The sequence below is a fragment of the Bos indicus genome, chromosome 25 (genome assembly GCF_029378745.1).
Source record: "Bos indicus isolate NIAB-ARS_2022 breed Sahiwal x Tharparkar chromosome 25, NIAB-ARS_B.indTharparkar_mat_pri_1.0, whole genome shotgun sequence".
Classification (NCBI taxonomy): Eukaryota; Metazoa; Chordata; class Mammalia; order Artiodactyla; family Bovidae; genus Bos; species Bos indicus.
The window spans coordinates 19,233,208-19,254,577 of NC_091784.1; the positions used below are offsets into that span (position 1 = coordinate 19,233,208).

At 41.7% G+C, this 21,370-nt stretch overlaps 1 protein-coding gene across 5 annotated transcripts in view; it reads left to right on the forward strand.

Annotated features, from left to right (window-relative positions):
• The window catches only part of LOC109578666 (acyl-CoA synthetase medium chain family member 2B), a 48,855-nt gene that overhangs the window by 5,145 nt on the left and 22,340 nt on the right, over nt 1-21,370 (forward strand). For 4 of the 5 annotated variants that reach the window (XM_070779755.1, XM_019988080.2, XM_070779754.1 and 1 more), the window contains exons 3-13: nt 71-281; nt 2,908-3,115; nt 4,578-4,721; nt 7,401-7,557; nt 12,906-12,985; nt 13,200-13,323; nt 15,178-15,258; nt 16,410-16,511; nt 17,988-18,115; nt 18,238-18,337; nt 19,335-19,454. In XM_070779755.1, coding sequence (XP_070635856.1) covers nt 71-281; nt 2,908-3,115; nt 4,578-4,721; nt 7,401-7,557; nt 12,906-12,985; nt 13,200-13,323; nt 15,178-15,258; nt 16,410-16,511; nt 17,988-18,115; nt 18,238-18,337; nt 19,335-19,454 — 1,455 coding nt within the window. The remainder of the gene's footprint in view (nt 1-70; nt 282-2,907; nt 3,116-4,577; nt 4,722-7,400; nt 7,558-12,905; nt 12,986-13,199; nt 13,324-15,177; nt 15,259-16,409; nt 16,512-17,987; nt 18,116-18,237; nt 18,338-19,334; nt 19,455-21,370) is intronic. The other variant, XM_070779756.1, reaches the window with a different exon arrangement.

Consider the following 21,370-nt stretch of genomic DNA (forward strand, 5'->3'; position numbering starts at 1 on the left):
CAAGATGGGAATTTATTTCACATGCTTGTGTACCAGCCCACCTTAATCATTAGGCCTTTTCTTTCTTCAGGCTGGCAAGCGACCCCCTGGCCCAGCCCTGTGGTGGGTGAATGGCAACGGAGATGAGGTAATGTGGAACTTCAGCCAACTGAGTGAACTCAGTCAACAAACAGCCAACGTCTTCGCAGGGCCATGTGGTCTGCAGCGTGGGGACCGTGTGACAGTGGTGCTGCCCCGAGTGCCTGAGTGGTGGCTGGTGATCCTTGGCTGCATGCGGGCAGGTTGGTGATTGACCATCTGAGCGGGGCACCATCTCCCTTGTGAAGGAAAGTGGTGGCAGAGAAATGCAATCATTCCTCCCAAAAGATGCCCCCTCCACCTATCATGTGGTCCCTCGTCATATAGAGACACCACTGTTCTCCCATTTATTTAAGCCAACTATGCCCTAAGCACTATACTAATTGGTTGCTAATACAGAGTAAACAAAACAGAGTCTATGGGACTCACAGATCTCTGGAGAAAGACAGCTGCTTTAAATTATTAATTGCATATACAACTATTGAATCACAGTTTTGATAAGTGGCATGAGGTTCTATAAGAACCTATACAAAATATTTGTCAAACTATTACCTATAGGGCAAATCCAGCCCACAGCTTGTTTTCATAAATAAGAAGTTTTATTAGAACCCAGTCATGCCCTTTTTGTATATTATCTGTGATTGCTTTTGAACTATAATAACAGACTAACATAATTTGGACAGAGAGCCTCTGGCACATAAAGCCTAAGATATTTGACATTTGCTTGGCCTTTTGTAGAAAAAAATTGCTGATCTTTGCTATAAAAGGAGACCCAAACAGACTAATCTGAGAGGTTTACAAAAGTCTTAGTAGAAGTAGTATTTAGTCTGAGAGCTGAAGGACAAGTTGGATTGAACCAGGAAAGGAGGAAGAGAGGAGGAGTGCTCCAAGCAGAGGGAACAGTAGAGGGGAGGGAAGCCTGAAAATCATGAACGAACCTGGAGTGATGATTTGTGTGCCTACAGCCCAGGCAGCAAAGAGAAAGTAATGGCAAATGGGTCTGGAAAGATGGACAGGTGCTAAACTGGCAGAATCTTGTAAGCCATGGCAAGGGAAGGGTACTGGGTCCTTATGCAGTGAGGAATGGAAACCATAAACTGATTACATGTCATGATTGTTTTCTATGTATAGATGGTGACTCTGGATGGTGCATGGAGAATGGGATGGAGGAGGGAAAGAATGGGGTTGAGGAATTCAAATAGGAGACAAAGAATGATAGTGATTTCAATTTGGATGGGGAAGTAGAAATGAAGTTAAGTGGTTGGATTTGAGAAAACTGATCGCAAGATTTTTTTTGATGAATGACATTAGGTAGAGGAAGAAATCGTGTGAGATGGAGAAGTCAGAGTCACTCAGGCAACTGGGTGGATGCAGTAGTCTTTTTCACAGTGAGAAGCAGCTATGGGAAATCAGGGAAAGATGACGATTTCAATTTGGAAGCTGTTGAGTTAGGCGCACCCAAGTAATGTTCAAGAAGGGGGGAGACGGTCTAGTTATAAGATGAACATGTCCTAGGTGTATAATATAAAACATGATCACTATAGTTAACAATATGTATTGTAGAGAGTAAATTCTAAACATTCTCATCACAAGATAAAAAATAAGTGTAGTCATGTATAGTGATAGATGACATAAGGTAGTATTTATTAATTATCTATTTTTATTTAATATTTATTTATTTATTGTGGTATTCATTTCTAGTATATAGGTATATCAAATAATTAATCTGTATACTTCAAATAAATAAATTATTGTATGTCAGTTATATCTCAATTTTTTAAATATATGGATAAAAAGGAAGTGATGAGAAGTGAATAGCTGGGATTTAAGGGCATAACATCTGAGATGCAGACAAAAATTTAAAAATTATCAATTTTTAGATATAAGAGATGAGAAGTGAAAGAGCCTCAAGAAACACCAGTATCCCTCATTTACAACTTATCTTTCCTGGTCTTCTTCACACACAACAAGCATTCTCATCAATAAGGAGGAAAATGTGAGTGTGGTAAAAAAAAAAAAAAGAAAGTAAGAGTTATCAGAGGAATCTGAACACAGCTAGAGAAGCAGGTAGCCCATGGGAGGAGTGAGCAGGCCATGAGAGAAAAGTCACCCAAAGTGACACACTGAGAGATAATGGTCTGAAGGGAAGGAGAACTCAGAGCAGGAGATGGAGGGACAGTTGAGGTGGTAATGGGTCTGCAGTGTGGATCCTGAAGTGTTGAGAGCGGGAGAGAGCAAGCCAGAGGTGGAGACTAATAACCAGGAAGAGCATGTGAAAGCAGCTTTATGACAGGTGAGAAACAGTCTAATTATTATCCAGAAGAATAAAGCAAAGTCACAAAAGTCTCATCAAGATAGAAAACAAAAACCTAGGAGTGCTCTTCCCAAAGAAAATTCAGTGTCCCATGCTTGAGATAGTCAGGACCTTGAGCACCGTGGAATCGCATGGACAATTGCAAGTTCTTTTAAGGCTCTAATATTTTAGTTACTATATATGATTGTTTGGATATAGCAAACTTCTATAGGGCAGTGTGTGTGTGTGTGTATGTGTGTGTTAGTGGCCTTAGACTACCAATGTTGTAACAGCAGGCAATTCGGTTTCTCTCAGTCTCAGTAGACTCCTTACAGCTCTGACAACCCCAGGGACATCTGTGTTTAAATCACTCTCTGGTCCCCAGTTCCTTTATTATTGATACTCCCCATTGGTTATCACCACCCCAACCTCCCCTAACCCAGCTGCTCCCCACTGGCTGTTCATATTAGGATTCTCTAGGGGAGAAATTAAGCATCCCTTCCAGTTCTGTCTTTAAGCCATTTGACTTTTTCCAGGCCTTGTCTTCATGCCTGGGACCATCCAGATGAAAGCCAAAGACATTCTCTATAGGCTGCAGGTGTCTAAGGCCAAGGCCATTGTGGCTGGGGATGAGGTGGCTGAGATAGTGGACACTGTGGCACCTGAGTGCCCTTCTCTGAAAACGAAACTATTGGTGTCTGAGAAAAAACGGGATGGGTGGCTGGACTTCAAGACACTACTGTGGTGAGTATCTATGTGTCTTGTTGTTTAGTCACTGTTTTGTCCAATTCTTTTGTGACCCCATGGACTATAGCCCATCAGGTTCCTCTGTCCATTGGATTTCCCAGGCAAAAACACAGCAGTGGGTTGCCATTTCCTTCTCCAGGGGATCTTCCCAGGCCAGGGATCGAACCCACGTCTCCTGCATTGGCAGGTGGATTCTTTACCACTGAGGCACCAGGGAAGCCCATCAACATGTCTTAGCCTGAGCTTTTACCAAAGATGGAAACCTGCACTTATGTGCAGGTTCTTTATTTGGGAAGTCTGAGGAGCAGTGTGTATGATGGGGGAGAGTTAAGCAGGAAAGAAGTAAGAGTTAATACAGAGTTTATTATCTTTATTATTGAGTCACTGCACAGCATAAGTGGGCCTTGATCTGCAGGGACCTTTTGAGGAGCACACAGAATGCCTCTCAGGATTATCTACTGAAGGACTGACAAACACTGACCCATCAGCCCTTAACCTGCATTCATAGAGGGCTGCCCAGAGATGTTATTTACCCCACACTCCGGGCTGCACATACATGCGTGCAGGATAGGCTCAGAGTCCCATGCCATGGTGGTGACAGAGAATGAAGGCCGGAGGCACAGAGTGCCTCACCTCACTGTGGCTCGCAGTAGAAGCAACAGCAAGTTGGAACTCACCCAGAGCTTTTGACTGTGTTGAATAAGAGGTAAAGCTGAGAGGGTATGTGGTAAAACACAGGAGATGGCTGGTACACAGGGTTTCTAGACTCCTTTTCCCATCTTCTGCATCCCTAAATGAGGCTGCCAGCCGTCTATAACATGATTGGCCAGAAAAGTCTCCCTTTCATATGTCTGAAATCTCCACACTAGAGTCAATACCTTAGGAAATTCCTAGGGAGGGTGTAAGCTTTTTCTTTCTAGTGTTACAGTCTTTAATATAACTGTCAGGGAAATAGACAACATAACAGCAGCTTTGAGAGACTCCAAAGAGGAGTAAATGCTTCTAGGGACTACAAAAGGGTAGATTGGGAAAATTTACACTAACTGAGCATCTCCTGTGCACCTGCTGTCATGCTGTGGCTTCCAACAACAAGCAAATTAACATTCACTGAGTTCTCAAAGCAAGTTGCCATTTCCTTTGTGTTAAAGTTAACTTTCTCAATAGCTCTGAGTTGGGTGTTATATTGATCCCATATTTCAGATATGGAAAATGAGACTCCGAGAAGTTAAATAAATAATCTAGAGTGACATGGTTAACAAAGTATCAAACTTGAGTGGTGTTCAAACCCAAGTCTGACTGACTCAAAGTCTCAAAATCTTATCCACTCATAAGCCTCCCTTCTAGAGTGTGTCAGCTGACTTGCCTCTCCAGTATGAGGGAAGATGGGAAGGCATGAGTCACCAAGACATCTGGGGTCCAGGGCAGATCTTACTAGGTGACAATCTGTCACTGTTGTCAGGAAAGCATCTACTACCCATTGCTTTGTGGAGACTGGGAGCCAAGAAGCAGCTGCCATCTACTTCACCAGTGGAACAAGTGGCCTTCCTAAGATGGCAGAACACTCCCACTCAAGCCTAGGAATAAAGGCCAAGATGGATGCTGGGTAAGAAGAGTCCTTTCTCTCTGGAAACTATGTGACTAGACCTTGAGATGTTTCTGAACTCAAATTCAATTCTCTTGAAATAAATAGGTTACCATGTGGCACTTCTGAGAAACAGAGTTGGGAAGGAGGGCAAGGGGGAACATGGCTTAGCAAGCTGGGTATCCAGTGACCCGTGGTAGAACATTTCTGTCATCGATAACAAGAGATCACAAAACCTCTTCAGTGCTTTGAGCAGTGTATCTATTAGCTTGAGTGCTTAGCACAAGGTTGATATGCATTTTTTCCCAAGACTGACCTGTAGCTTGTCCTTTGGAATGTTAGTAATTTTCTTTGATGCTGTCCACATTCCAAGAGGCTGTTTTTGTCAGTAGCAAATTACTTTTCAAATTCATTAAATAGGGATCTGTAATTGGATTAATAATATGAACTGAGATCTCAGAATTTCTGTATCTTGGATCTCATAATTTAGTCTTTTCTTTCACTCTACATCAACCTCATCAGTGGAGTCAGAAAATAGTGTGTTAAGATTGTCATGCAATGATAACAAGAGATCTTGATTTTTTCAGTTGATCCTGCTTGCCATGCTAATTTTATTAGAACTAGAAAATGCTTTAATGCAAAAGACCTCAAAAACTTAAATGTCCTATCTATGAGCCTATGGCATCAGAAAATTAAATTTCATAGAAATTATTTAATAGAAGAGCTACAGTAAGAAAAACAGTTTCAAAAGATGGAAAGATAAATAAATGTAGCTAATATATTAAATTCCCACTCACCCTCGAAAATTTGATTCCATTTGGCTATGACCTAATTTCTCTACAGAGCTGGCTGTGGGTGAAAGTAGCAATCATCTTTAGGACGGGACATATTCTATGGTAATTCCCAGCCACAAGGAAGTTCTTTCTATGCAGCTTAAATTATTTTTGCTTTCAGTTCAGTTCAGTTCAGTTGCTCAGTCGTGTCCAACTATTTGTGACCCCATGAATCGCAGCACACCAGGCCTCCCTGTCCATCACCAACTCCCAGAGTCTACTCAAACTCATGTCCATTGAGTCGGTGATGCCATCCAACCATCTCATCCTCTGTCATCCCCTTCTCCTCCTGCCCCCAATCCCTCCCATCATCAGAGTCTTTTCCAGTGAGTCAACCCTTCGCATGAAGTTGCCAAAGTATTTGAGTTTCAGCTTTAGCATCAATCCTTCCAAAGAACACCCAGGACTGATCTCCTTTAGAGTGGACTGGTTAGATCTCCTTGCAGTCCAAAGGACTCTCAAGAGTCTTCTCCAACACCACAGTTCAAAAGCATCAATTTTTCGGCGCTCAGCTTTCTTCGCAGTCCAACTCTCACATCCATACATGACCACTGGAAAAATCATAGCCTCGACTAGATGGACCTTTGTTGTCAAGTAATATCTCTGCTTTTGAATATGCTATCTAGGTTGGTCATAACTTTCCTTCCAAGGAGTAAGCATCTTTTAATTTCATGGCTGCAGTCACCATCTGCAGTGATTTTGGAGCCCAGAAAAATAAAGTCTGTTTCCACTGTTTCCCCATCTATTTCCCATGAAGTGATGGGACCGGATGCCATGATCTTAGTTTTCTGAACATTGAGCTTTAAGCCAACTTTTTCACTCTCCACTTTCACTTTCATCAAGAGGCTTTTGAGTTCCTCTTCACTTTCTGCCATAAGGGTGGTGTCATCTGCATATCTGAGGTTATTGATATTTCTCCCAGCAGTCTTCATTCCAGCTTGTGCTTCTTCCAGCCCAGTGTTTCTCATGATGTACTCTGCATATAAGTTAAATAAGCAGGGTGACAATATACAGCCTTGACATACTCCTTTTCCTATTTTGAACCAGTGTGTTGTTCCACGTACAGTTCTAACTGTTGCTTCCGGACCTGCATATAGGTTTCTCAAGAGGCAGGTCAGATGGTCTGGTATGCCCATCTCTTTCAGAATTTTCCACAGTTTATTGTGATCCACACAGTCAAAGGCTTTGGAATAGTCAATAAAGCAGAAATAGATGTTTTTCTGGAACTCTCTTGCTTTTTCAATGATCCAGTGGATGTTGGCAATTTGATATCTGGTTCCTCTGCCTTTTCTAAATCCAGCTTGAGCATCTGGAAGTTCATGGTTCATGTATTTTTGCTTTAAGACAAGCTTAATACTTTAAATTCTGGCCTAAAAAGAGAAAGGTTACAAGTGTCACTCTGCATGAGACCCTCAGTTGTGCTCAGGAAATTCATGATGCTCAAAAAAAAAAAAAAAGAGAACCAACCAAGGTCTATGCAGCCAAAGTTCAACTTGCAGGCAAGGCCACTTTTTAGAATATCCACTTAGGTGTCTTTTTTTAGTAAACATTTCCTAAGTGGTTATCACAGGCCACAAGCTGTACTCAGTACTGGAGTTAAAGTGGAAATGAGACCCAGTTAGCTGTTGAGTCATGGGAGCTGGAGTCACACCTTCTGAACAGGCACCTGCTCTTGAGATAGGACATGTGGATAGAACAACTCTCCTTCCCCCTGCTTGCTTATACCTTAATATACCTATACACATATGCAAACATTCAGGTACACACACTCCTCTGCACACATACCTACCTCTACCCACGTATACACATACTCATGCTCCATCCACACCCACATGCACTCATATATGTTTTTCCTCTGTGTTCTCAGAAAATGGACAGACCTGCAAGCCTCTGACATAATATGGCCTATATCAGACACAGCTTGGATAGTGAACATTTTGGGCTCACTTCTGGAACCCTGGACGTCAGGAGCATGCACATTTATCCATCTCTTGCCAAAGTTTGATCCAGTGATCATTCTGAAGGTAAGAGAAGATCCAGTTTGCACCGGATGGTCAGAGGGAGCCCATCTTGAAGTTTCTTTCAATTCATCTAATTTTTACTAAGCTTAGCCATGCGGATAGAAAGTGTTCAGTAAGCAAGATGGAAATGGTTCCTGCCCTCATGCAATTCATGGTCTGGGAAAGGAGACAGACACATACACAATTAAAAGGACTATATTCAGGAGACAAGCATCATGGGTCATTCCTTCATTTAACATTCCTTCATTTAATGGGCCCTTGCTCTGGTATCAAGTATCAGATAGATGACAGTGAACTGAGTGTAATACAGAGGAATGGACTACTAGAGATGATGCTGTCTTGTGCATGTGTGTGTATGTGTGTGTCTATAGTGTAACCATTTTAAGTGTGTAGCTTGAAAATGATTTACCTGCATTAGACCTTTTATTAATCGCTCATCTGCTATACAGAATTCCATAGAATGGGTGGCTTAAACAACAAACAATTATTTCCTCATTATCCTGGCAATCTGAGCTCAAGCTGCCGGTATAGTTGGGTTCTTGGTAAGAACTCTCTTCTGGGCTGCCTTCTTGCTATATCCTCATACAGTAAAGAGAGTGAGCCCTGGTATTCCTTCTTTATCTTATAAGGACAATAATCTCACAATGAGGGACCCGCCCTCATGACTGCATCTAAACCCAATTGTCTTCTGAAGGACTTACTTCTAAATACCATCACACTGGGGCTTAGGGCTTCAGTGTATGGATTGTGGGGGGACACAACATTCAGTCCACAACACATAGCCATGTAATCACCATCAGATCAAGATATAAAATGTTACTTGCATTGCAGAAACAGGCCATACCCCTCATGTCATTGTTCACACTCCATAGATTATTCATTGTTAACCTCTATCACCATAGATTTACTTTGCCTCTTCTTGAACGTCATGTAATCTTTTGTGTCAGGCTTCTTTCATTCAATATATTCTCTGTGAATACTGTCCATATTACTGCACATATTAGAAGTCTGTATAGTGTTCCATTCTGTGGGTCTATCACAGTTTCTCTTACCATCCTATTGTTGGTGGACATTAGGGTCATTTTCAGTCTGAGATTATCATCTATGAGGAATTTTGAAGAATAAATAAGAGTTCTTCCTGTGGAACTTGATGGAGTAACCATTAAATAAAATCTACAAACTGCAGGATCCTGGAGCAACAAAGCAATGGAAATAGGCTCATTTTGCTTGCAAAGGCACACCCAATTTGTACTTCATTTGTGATAGAGAGTGGGCAATTAACACCCTGGGGCCTCCAGATCTCTGTAGCAGTTAATGACTCAGATTTCTGTTTGGCTGGCAGTAGAGATACCAGGAGCAAACTGAAGCATAGATGACATCTTCCAAGGGCAAGTTCTGCAGTCTCTCAAGAGATTCTCTTTATATGATTCTGTCATTTTCTGTTTTAAACAAATTCTTATTCTGTCTCCTTCCACAAAAAGATTTGAAGTGGCTTTTGTAAAGAGTCACAAATAGAAAAAAAGTATGGAACAAATGTAAAATTATAAAGCCTATTAGGGAAATATAGGCTGAAGATTTGGGTGAGTGAGTGGGAAGACTAAGGAAAGGAAGCAAATAAGTAGGTAATTGCAAATAAGTGGGTAAAGCAAATAAGTAGATAATTGCATGTTGAGCTTCCTGTAAGGCAAGGCAATAAGGGAAGTGAGATAATTTTCATCTCTTATACCAATATGTCAAAAGCACTCAGAGGAAATAATTACATGGTGTGTTAACATTAGTAATTTTTTTAGATGTTCTGTCTAAACCATTCTTTGTAGTAAATTCTGTACAAAGCAAAGCATGGAATGAAGGTGATATTATTGCTGTTGTTTAGTCTCTCCGTTGTGTCTAACTCTTTTCCAACCCCACGGACTCTAGCCTACCAGGGTCCTCTGTCCATGGGATTTCCCAGACAAGTATTCTGGAGTGGGTTGACACTTCCTTCTTCAGGGTATCTTCCAGACCCAGGGATCAAACCTGTGTCTCCTACATTGGCAGGTAGATTTTTTACCATTAAGCCACCAGGGAAGTCCATGAAGGTGGTATTACTAAAAAGTATAGGCTGCAAATGACAGTGCTGCTATTTGCTGATTGTGTGACTTCGGGCAAGTTGCTCAACCCTCTGTAAAATGGGGATGATAATACAAACTCCATCAGGTTATAGTGGGAATTAAATGAGAGAGCACAGAGCCTGGCAAGTACTCAGTAGTACCTTATTTTTTGTAGCACTTCTGTAAAGTCTATAGGTGCTTTTAACTTTTAAAAGCACTTTCTACCTGAATTATGTCCCAAAAATATTTTGGGGAAAATACGGTTGGGATTCAGTGCAGTTTAGTTGTTCAGTCGTGTCCGACTCTTTGCGACTACACTGACTGCAGCAAGCCAGGCTTCCCTGTCCGTTACCAACTCCCAGAGATTACTTAAACTCATGTCCATTGAGTCGGTGATGCCATCCAACCATCTCATCCTCTATCGTCCCCTTCTCCTCCTGCCCTCAATCTTTCCCAGCATCAGGGTATTTTCAAATGAGTCAGCTCTTCACATCAGGTGTCCAAAATATTGGAGTTTCAGCTTTAGCATCAGTCCTTCCAATGAATACCCTGGACTGATCTCCTTTAGGATGGACTGGTTATACCTCCCTGCAGTTCAAGGAACTCTCAAGAGTCTTCTCCAACACCACAGTTCAAAAGCATCAATTCCTCACGCTCAGCTTTCTTTATTGTCCAACTCTCACATCCAAACATGACTACTGGAGAAACCATAGCTTTGACTAGATGGACCTTTGTTGACAAAGTAATGTCTCTGCTTTTTAATGTGCTGTCTAGGTTGGTCATAACTTTTCTTCCAAGGAGTAAGCATCTTTTAATTTCATGGCTGCAGTCACCATCTGCAGTGATTTTGGAGCCCAGAAAAATAAAGTCTGGGACTGTGTCTACTATTTTTCCATCTATTTGCCATGAAGTGATGGGACCAGATGCCATGATTTTACTTTTCTGAATGTTGAGCTTTAAGCCAACTTTTTCACTCTTATTTCACTTTCATCAAGAGGCTCTTTAATTCTTCACTTTCTGCCATAAGGGTGGTGTCATCTGCATATCTGAGGTTATTGATATTTCTCCCGGCAATCTTGATTCCATCTTGTGCTTCTTCCAGCCCAGGCTTTCTCATGATGTACTCTGCATATAAGCTAAATAAGCAGGGTGACAATATATAGCCTCGACGTACTCCTTTTCCTATTTGGAACCAGTCTGTTGTTCCATGTTCAGTTCTAACTGTTGCTTCCTGACCTGCATATAGGTTTCTCAAGAGGCAGGTCATGTGGTCTGGTATTCCCATCTGTTTCAGAATTTTCCACAGTTTATTGTGATCCACTCAGTCAAAGGCTTTGGCATAATCAATAAAGCAGAAGTAGATCAATAAATCTACTTTGGCATAATCAATAAAGCAGAAGTTTCTGAACTCTCTTGCTTTTTTGACGATCCAGCGGATGTTAGCAATTTCATCTCTGGTTCCTCTGCCTTTTCTAAAACCACTTTGAGCATCTGGAAGTTCATGGTTCACATATTGTTGAAGCCTGGCTTGAAGAATTTTGAGCATTACTTTACTAGTGTGTGAGATGAATGAAATTGTGCAGTAGCTTGTGTATTCTTTGGCATTGCCTTTCTTTGGGATTAGTATGAAAACTGACTTTTTCAGTCCTGTGGCCACTGCTGAGTTTTCCAAATTTGCTGGCATATTGAGTGCAGCACTTTCACAGCATCATCTTTCAGGATTTGAAATAGCTCAACTGGTATTCCATTACATCCACTAGCTTTGTTCATAGTGATGCTTCCTAAGGCCCACTTGACTTCACATTCCAGGATATCTGGCTCCAGGTGAGTGATCACACCATCATGATTATCTGGGTTTTGAAGACCTTTTTTGTACAGTTCTTCTGTGTATTCTTGCCACCTCTTCTTAATCTCTTCTGCTTCTGTTAGGTCCATACCATTTCTGTCCTTTATTGATCCCATTTTTGCATGAAATGTTCCCTTGGTATCTCCAATTTTCTTGAAGAGATCTCTAGTCTTTCCCATTCTATTGTTTTCTTCTATTTCTTTGCACTGATCACTGAGGAAGGCTTTCTTATCTCTCCTTGCTGTTCTTTGGAACTCTGCATTCAAATGGGTATATCTTTCCTTTTCTTCTTTGCTTTTGGCTTCTTTTCTATTTACAGCTATTTGTAAGGCCTCCTCAGACAGCCATTTTGCTTTTTTTACATTTCTTTTTCCTGGGGATGGTCTTGATCCCTGTCTCTATACAATGTCACGAACCTCAGTCCATAGTTCATCAGGCACTCTGTCTATCACATCTAGTCACTTAAATCTATTTCTCACTTCCACTGTATAATGGATTTGATTTAGGCCATACCTGAATGGTCTAGTGGTTTTCCATACTTTCTTCATTTTAATTCTGAATTTGACAATAAGGAGTTCATAATCTGAGCCACAGTCAGCTCCCTGTCTTGTTTTTGCTGACTGTATAGAGCTTCTCCATCTTTGGCTGCAAAGAATATAATCAATCTGATTTCAGTGTTGACCATCTGGTGATGTCCATGTGTAGAGTCTTCTCTTGTGTTGTTGGAAAAGAGTGTTTGCTATGACCAGTGCGTTCTCTTGGCAGCACTCTATTAGCCTTTGCCTTGCTTCATTCTATACTCCAAAGCCAAATTTGCCTGTTACTCCAGGTGTTTCTTGACTTCCTACTTTTGCATTCCAGTCCCCTATAATGAAAAGGACATCTTTTGGGGTTGTTAATTCTGGACGGTCTTGTAGGTCTTCATAGAAATGTTCAACTTCAGCTTCTTCAGCGTTACTGATCAGGGCATAGACATGGATTACTGTGATATTGAATGGTTTGCCTTGGAAACAAACAGAGATCATTAACCTATTGTAAAACTGGTCTAAGGAGGTTAAAGACTTAACCTCCACCAGTTAAGACCACACGGTTGGTTTGCAATAGCAGCTGATCTCCCATTGGTGACTGGAAGTTTATGTAATTCTAGAGGTGAGTTCATAGGGACAAGTCAGTCAATTGGCAGGAAGAAGCAGCCTGATTTGACCAAAAAGAAAAAAAAAAAAACTGTCCTCGACGTTTTTCCGTAATAAAAACTGCAATCATTCATCTGTCATTTTTGGTTTGAAGGTTCATGAAAATTGGGCTCATTTGGCCTGAAGTAGACCCAGTAAAGAAGCCAAGGTTTAAGTCTACAGCTTCATAGCCCATACCCATAACCACTGTGCTACTGATTAAGTTCAACTCTCTTCTTCCAGGTTCTGTCCAGCTATCCAATTAACTACATGGTAGGCGCACCCATTGTTTACCGGATGTTGCTACTACAGGACCTTTCCAGGTGATGGGGATTTTGGGGTTAAGAGCCTCTGGTCTATTGGCCATACCTTGCCTCTGTGACATACACATGTGCTTATTTATGTGGCCCTCTGAGCATGCATAGCCCCCATAAAGTCAACCTCATTGTCAAAGCACCTAGAATCCAGCTCTAGGCTTAAGCAGAGTCTGGTTCAAGAGAGGCCCAGGAGAACACTGATTTCTCTTCTCTTCCTCAGTTACAAGTTCCCACATCTAAAGTGTTGCTTCAGTGGTGGGGAGACCCTCCTTCCAGACACTCTGGAAAAATGGAAGGCCCAAACAGGACTGGACATCCTAGAATTCTATGGCCAGACAGAAACGGTAGGAAACTTGCTCTAGGAAAGCATGGGCTGGTGAAACTCGTGGGTTTCAAAGGCTCTTTGATAATAAAGATATGAGTTACCATTTATCATATACTTATTCAATAAATATAAATATTTATTAAGCACCTACTATGGGGGAGATATTGGCAATTCAGCAGAACTAAAACAGACAAAGATCCTGCTCTCATGGAGATTACATTCTAGCCATCATGGGGGAGAAACATATAAACAAATAAATGACATGCCAGATGGTGAAAAGTTCTACAAAGACAAGTGAAGCAGATAAGGTGAAGATAGGTGGGATAATGGCCTAGTATTTCAGGTGGTGTCATCAGGAGAGTCCTCTGTAGTGGGGGAATGTTTTGCCAGAGATCTGAGTTTATTACATGTATTGGGCACATGTCAAGCTGCTCAGATTGAAGTAAGGGATGGAGAAGAGAAACCACTAAGACCCCCCCCCCCCACAACCACCACCACCACCACTTCATCTGCTGAGATATCTTCTTGGAACTTTTGGGGTCCCTTGAAACTAAGATCATGGCATCTGGTCCCATCACTTCATGGGAAATAGATGGGGATACAGGGGAAACAGTGTCAGACTTTATTTTTTTGGGCTTCAAAATCACTGCAGATGGTGACTGCAGCCATGAAATTAAAAGACGTTTACTCCTTGGAAGGAAAGCTATGACCAACCTAGATAGCATATTGAAGAGCAGAGACATTACTTTGCCAACAAAGGTCCATCTAGTCAAGGCTATGGTTTTTCCAGTAGTCATGTATGCATGTGAGAGTTGGACTGTGAAGAAAGCTGAGTGCCGAAGAATTGATGCTTTTGAACTGTGGTGTTGGAGAAGACTCCTGAGAGTCCCTTGGACTGCAAGAAGATCCAACCAGTCCATTCTAAAGGAGATCAGTCCTGGGTGTTCTTTGGAAGGAATGATGCTAAAGCTGAAACTCCAGTACTTTGGCCACCTCATGCGAAGAGTTGACTCATTGGAAAAGACTCTGATGCTGGGAGGGATTGGGGGCAGGCGGAGAAGGGGACGACAGAGGATGAGATGGCTAGAGTCCATCACGACTCGATGGACGTGAGTCTGAGTGAACTGTGGGAGTTGGTGACGGACAGGGAAGCCTGGCGTGCTGCAATTCATGGGGTCGCAAAGAGCCAGACATGACTGAGCAACTGAACTGAACTGAACTGAGCACAATGTGGACTCATGTTATCAAAACAACCTGGGGAATACTCCCCCCAACTCTTTTCCCCAGCGTTCTTACTTTGACTCTCAGTACTTATTGCCTCCTCCTCTATACACTTCTATCCACATCCTTTTATAGTTAATTGGTCCCCTGACCCATTAGAGCTCCTGAGAGGGCTCATGGCAGCACTGTGATGTGGAAGAACATTGCAAGTGTGGGTGAGGACAATGGAATTACGGCTGGGCTTCTAGCCATTCACAGGAGACCATGTCTAGGGATGCTCCTTTGGACACCAAGATCTCCATAGGAGAATTCATCTCAGGATTCAAACAGCGCTCTCCTTCTTATGGGAGAGAATTTAATCCCACACTGTATTAAAGGACTTTTGGTATCCATAGTCCCTTATTAAAGTTTGGCCCCTCTAAAGCGATTGCAATGCTTTAATTACGAGTTGTTAGTTCCTCTTCCCTGGGGCAAGGTCAATCAGAAGCTTTTCAAATACTTTAGTGAAACCTCTAGGATGGAGGTTCCAGGAAAAGGGAACAAGCCAGGCAAAAAGGAGAGACGGAGCTACCAAACATGAACCAACTACAGGACTGTGTCAGGACCTGCTCTGTTGAATCTTTTTTACCAATCTGTCTACTACTTTCCACAGGGACTCACTTGCAGAGTTTCCAAGACAATGAAAATCAAACCTGGGTACCTGGGAACTGCAATTCCCCATTATGATGTGCAGGTTTGTTAGGGGTATTAAGGAGTGAGGGTACATATATATATATATTTTTTTTTTCAGCAATTTACTTATTACATTGTACAAAAATAATAAAGATATTAAAATAATATTTAAAAAGGAGGGTAGGAGGAGGGATGGATGGGGGAGAAAGAACGTTATTCATATTCTAATCATCCAGGAAAAACCACTTTGAATAGGTGGAAAATTGGTTAGCTAGTTAATGGAAAATTGGTTAGCTAGTTAATTATATAAATATACACATTTTAAAACAAAAATGGGGTGAATTTTGACATACAATTCTGTAACTTAATTTTATCACTGTATAATCTTGGGTGGCCATCTTTTCAGGTCAATTAATACCTATCTACAGCAGAATTTTTAATTACTACATAGCAATAGATAGTATGGTTCCACCACTCTTTATGCCTTTTGTTAGTTAATAGATGATTTCTAAAATTTTCACCAGTAAAATCAACACTACAATGAATATGCCATAGCTAAAATTTTGCTCCTATTCCTTATTATTTCTTTGGGCTAAATTCCAAGATATAGAACTTATCTATATGTGTCTATGTTTATATATATATATATATATATATATATATATAAGCATATGTATTTAAAGTATAACAATTTACATTCTAGTCAGTGTTATGTGTAATTACCTGATCCCTTATATCTATGATAATCATTTATGAAGACTGATTTTTAGTATATTAATTAATTCTCACATAATTTGGTGAAATAAGCTATTATTATCTCTGTTTCACAGATGAAGACACTGAGACATAGAACTTAGGTAACACAAAGTCAACTAATAAAGTATCAGAGTCATAATTTGAACTTTAATCTATCTGATGTCCAAGTCTGTGAGCCTCAAAAATAATAGGGTGCTATTATACTTCATGAATTCCTAAAACTACAAGTATCTTCCCAAGATCATCTGGTCCAGTCTCACTAAGGGGTTGCACCTAAACCATTTCAGACAAATGGATTAAAAATTTGGACTTAAAGCTCTTGGCTTCTCTTGGTTTCCAACTCTTTTCAGTCACCACTAGAGTAAGATGATCTTCTATTTGATCAGCTCTTTCATGTTGCCATTCAAGCTGTCTACTGTTATGCAGACCATTCTTCCAATCTGCTTCTTTCTGCAGGTAATAGATGACAAGGGCAATGTCCTGCCACCTGGCACAGAAGGAGATGTGGGCATTCGAGTCAAACCCATCAGACCTATAGGCATCTTTTCTGGCTATGTGGTGAGGAAAGCTTACTTATCCCCCTCTGTATCCTAGTGGAAATAGTGGGTTCTGAGAGGCATGAGGGGAGTTCCCACCTCCCAAGAAGCATTGGTAAGAAATAGGGACAAAGGGACAAAGGAAAAAAGTGTCTAGGAACGGGCACTTTGCCTTGCAAAAAGCCTGGTTATTCACTCCTGCTTTTCTTAGCCTATGGTTAAGATTCCAGTTGATTAATTGTCTTTCTCACAGTAACCCTTTTCCACTTCCAAGAGCTGTTTTACGACAGAAAGTTTATTGCCCCCGAATTATATAGAGCAGCATTCTTCCAAGGGCAGTACTGCCCCCTCTCTCAAGTACCATGCCGCTGCTCTATGCCACTGATCTCCTCTAGAGCCATGCAAGATGCTTTACACTAAGACTTCACCATAAGTTAAAAGCATTCCTATCTTCAGATCTTGGAATATTAAAAATAGGTGACCCTCAGATCCAACTGCCCCACTCTATGGGTGAGAATGGTGAAGTCAGAGTTTACAAGACTCATTCAAGTCCACCACAGTGAACAATGGGCTGGGACCTCTGACACCAAGATGATTAAAGAATAAAGTAAATAATCCAATAGTTACAGTTGCTGCCATTTATTGTAAGCTTACCACATGGTAAGCACTCTCCTAAAGCAGTTTATATGCTTTAAACTTGTTTAATCCTTTCAATTACCCCTTGAGTCCTTGGGCCCAAATTACTTGAGTTTAAAATCCTGCTCTACTAATTGCTGTGTGATCTTGGGCAAGTTACTGATCTCTCATACCTCCGTTTCCTCTCTCACACCTCAGTTTCCTCAGATTCCTCTTGCTTTTTCAGATCTTCAATACCCCTAACTTCCAAATGAAGGAGCTAGGGTATGAATTCCCTATGCCACCTTTTAACCCAGAGATGGAGCATCTACTCTAAAGCTCACACCCCTACCCTTGAACAAAATATAGAGATAGAGATCCTCTGACAAGGGGCAAACCTCAATCATTCTGCTTATAAACAGGCACTTCAGTTGAACAGAGGGGTTCAGCCATTACAGAAATATGCACATTGACCCAAGCCCCAGACAGCTTGCTGGTGTATCTCTAGAACTTTCATATCTAACAATCTGGACCCAAGAAAAATGTCTCATAAATCATGATGCCCTTGAACAGTGTCATGGGGTGGAGCAGGGGTTAGGCTGACCAGTAAAGGAAAGGTTGAATCCAATGGGGGAAAGGCCCGAGAGCATGGGCGAATGGATTCATTAATATTATCCATCAAACTGGACCCCAGAGGAGTAAGTGAGAGACTCTGGGTGGAATAAATAAAAGGGGAAGTGCCAATTCCACCTATTCAGGGAAGTTCTACCATGTGTAGTAATTCAAGTTGTAAAGTAAACAATCTGCACATCTGGTGATGGCAGGCCTAGGGCAGAGGATTTAGGCTTTGCAGGTATAATGACTTTCTTTCTGTGGTCACCAGGACAATCTTGAGAAGACAGAAGCCAACATCAGAGGGGATTTTTGGGTCCTGGGAGACCGGGCAATCAAGGATCAAGAAGGATATTTCCGATTCATGGGAAGAACAGATGATATCATTAACTCCAGTGGGTAAGCTTGGTTTCTGGGCAGGAAAAGGGTAATCCAGTTCTTTATTCTGTCTAATTCTAGACTTCTGAGCTGAGCTAGAGGTTGAGTGTCCAGTCTTCTCTGAAAGACAGGTTTTTCTACAGGTACCGGATTGGGCCCTCAGAAGTGGAGAACGCACTAATGGAGCACCCTGCTGTGGTTGAGACAGCTGTAGTAAGCAGCCCGGATCCCATTCGAGGAGAGGTGATGGGGGAACTGTGGCCTGGGGGGTGTACAGATGGTAGTTAAGAGTATGAACTCTGGGGCTAGACAGTCTGGGCCCAAACCTTAGTCCTGCTGCTTACTAGCTGTGTGTCCCTGGACAAGTTATTTAGCCTTTCTGTCTCAGTTTAACCATATGCAAGATGCAAAGCTGTTGTGAGGATTAAATGTGTTAATATTTGTAATGTGCTTGAAACAAAGTCTGACCTGTAATAAGTACTACACAAAGTCTGTCTTTTGGGGCTGCAGATATTCTATCCTGTTTGGCATTTGAATCAGAATCTATTCCCTGACTAGAACAGAGGAGGAATTTAAGCCAAGATAGAGTCTTTGAGGCATGTGGTTTTTAGTGAGAGGAAGAGAGGAAGAAAGGCCCCTGTAATGCCAAGGTTAATGAAATAAGCCCAGATGAAATCTAGAAGAGCTTGTGTATGTGAAGGAAAATTTAAGGTGGAAAGACGTGGGTTGATGTCCAGGGTGAAAATTGATAATATCATACACCTGGCAGGTGTGGGAAATATCATAGGCTCAAAACCCTGGGTGCCAAGCACTGAGCTAAGCCATACTGTATATGATTTCCTTTTATTTCCCATGAATTAAATATGGAAGTTGGATCTCTATTTTATAGGTTGGCAAACTAGCTTGGAGAGGTTAAACAAATCTTTTAGGTTTATTGTTCCCAGCCTTTATTTTCCTCTCTTCTAACTAACTTTTTCCCATCACACTCTATTGTCCCTGGGATATGAGGTAATCCTGGTCTCAATCTACAGTCCTACCTGCTCATCAATAAACAACTTGAGAGAAAGTTGGAATCTTGGCCATGATTGTCCCCAGGTCCTACTTTTCCCTAGCCCCAGATATCTGGAGGTGCAAATGAGGGGATATAAAGGTGGTGGCTGTGGTGGAAGTCTTGACACTGATTATCCCAGGGCATGACAATGCACTCTGATCTTTCTCTGGGCCCTCATCCTTGCTGCAGGTAGTGAAGGCATTTGTGGTCTTGGCCCCACACTTTCTGTCCCGTGACCCAGACGAGCTCACCAAGGAGCTGCAGCAGCATGTGAAGCTGGTGACAGCACCATACAAGTACCCGAGGAAGGTAAGGCCTCTGGATTCCCATGTCCTTCCCCCTTTACTCAGGGATGGAGATATGGTTTTTCTCTTGTAGTTCTCTTTTTCAGGGTGAGGACCAAGCCTTTACTCTAAAGTTCTGCCTGATTATGACCAAGAAAATCCAAAAGGACAATCCAGTAACTGCCTAGATGCCTGAAAATTGGCCTTTAATTCACTCTGAACTGAAACTCAGATTCTCCCATGGAAACAAGTTCTAGCCAATATCTGGCCCATATCCCCCCTCTTGGCATTGAGGTCTTGCTATATTATTCAAGATTCTCTCATTTGCAAGTGACAGAAATTCAATCTGAAGTGTATTGCTCACACAGTTGTAAAGTCCAAGGTTGGGGAAGCTTTGTTGTGGCTGATACCAAACATTCAGATGGTGTGGTCAGGGATGTCTTTTTTCATCCCTTAACTCTCCTTCTTTCTGTATTGGCTTCATTTCTTGAATTGTGCTCCCTGTGAGATAGTCCCCAGGAGCTCCAAAAAAAACAGTTTTAGCAGCTTAGATAATCTCAGTAAAAAAAAAAAAAAATCATCTTTCCCCTCAAAGGCACCAGCAAAAGTCTTCAAGTTCATTCTCATTGGACCAGTTTAGGTTATGTACCCATGATTAAACCAATCTTTGTAACCAGAGGAATGGGCACTCTGATTTGCCAGTTCTGAGTTATGTAATCAGACCTGAGCAAGTACAAGAAGGATGGGAGAGAGGGCTGCCCTACACCCCTGACACGGACTCAGTGAGCTCACCACAATAAAAAGGAACTGCTCTTACCAGAAAAGGTAAATAACATAGAACAATAACAAATAACATAAAAACACTCTCCCTGTTTTCAGCTATTTTTACACTGGGGCAAGAAACTAAGGCTTGGAGATTGATGTAGAAATGGATATCCCAGGTTTTGGAGGTGGGTACAAGATAGAAGCTTGCTGGAGGAAATGAAAAACACATTTTTGTGTCTGGGGTAGACACACACACACACACACACACACACACACACTATACTTTTTAAGTGGTAAGCTTTACACATGTCAGATACTTAGGTAACCCAGATTTTTAATGATGCTTTGTCAACACAGGCTAATTATCATGGGTGGGTTTTCTGAGAGGCAAACTCTGGGAAGGAACTTAACATGCCGAGGTTTATTAGGGAGTGCTTTGGGATCAACACAAGGGGAAGGAAACAGAAGGGAAGAGAGAGGTGTTTGCTGTTGTTGTTCATTTGCTCAGCCATGTCCGACTCTTTATGATCCCATGGACTGCAGCACACCAGGCTTCCCTGTCCTTCACCATCTCCCAGAGTTTGCTCGAACTCATGTCCATCGAGTCAGTGATGCCATCCAACCACCTCATCCTCTGATATCCCCTTCTCCATTGCCTTCAATCTTTCCCAGAATCAGGGTCTTTTCCAATGAGTCCAATGAGTCTTCACATCAAGTGGGCAAAGTATTGGAACTTTAGCTTCAGCATCAATCCTTCCAATGGATATTCAGTATTTATTTCCTTTAGGATTGACTGGTTTGATCTCCTTGCTGTCCAAGGGACTCTCAAGAGTCTTCTCTAGCACCACGATTCAAAAGCCTCAATTTTTACTCACTCAGCCTTCTTTATGGTCCAACTCTCACATCCATACATGACTACTGGAAAAATCATAGCTTTGACTATATGGATCTTTGTCGGCAAAGTGATGTCTCTGCTTTTTAAGACACTGGCTAAGTTTGTTATAGCTTTTCTTCCAAGGAGCAAGTGTTTTTTTAATTTCATGGCTGCGGTCCCCACCTGCAGTGATTTTGGAGCCCAAGTAAATAAAGTCTCTTACTGTTTCCATTTTACCTCCATCTATTTGCCCTGAAGTGATGGGACCAGATACCATGATCTTTGCTTTTTGAATGTTGAGT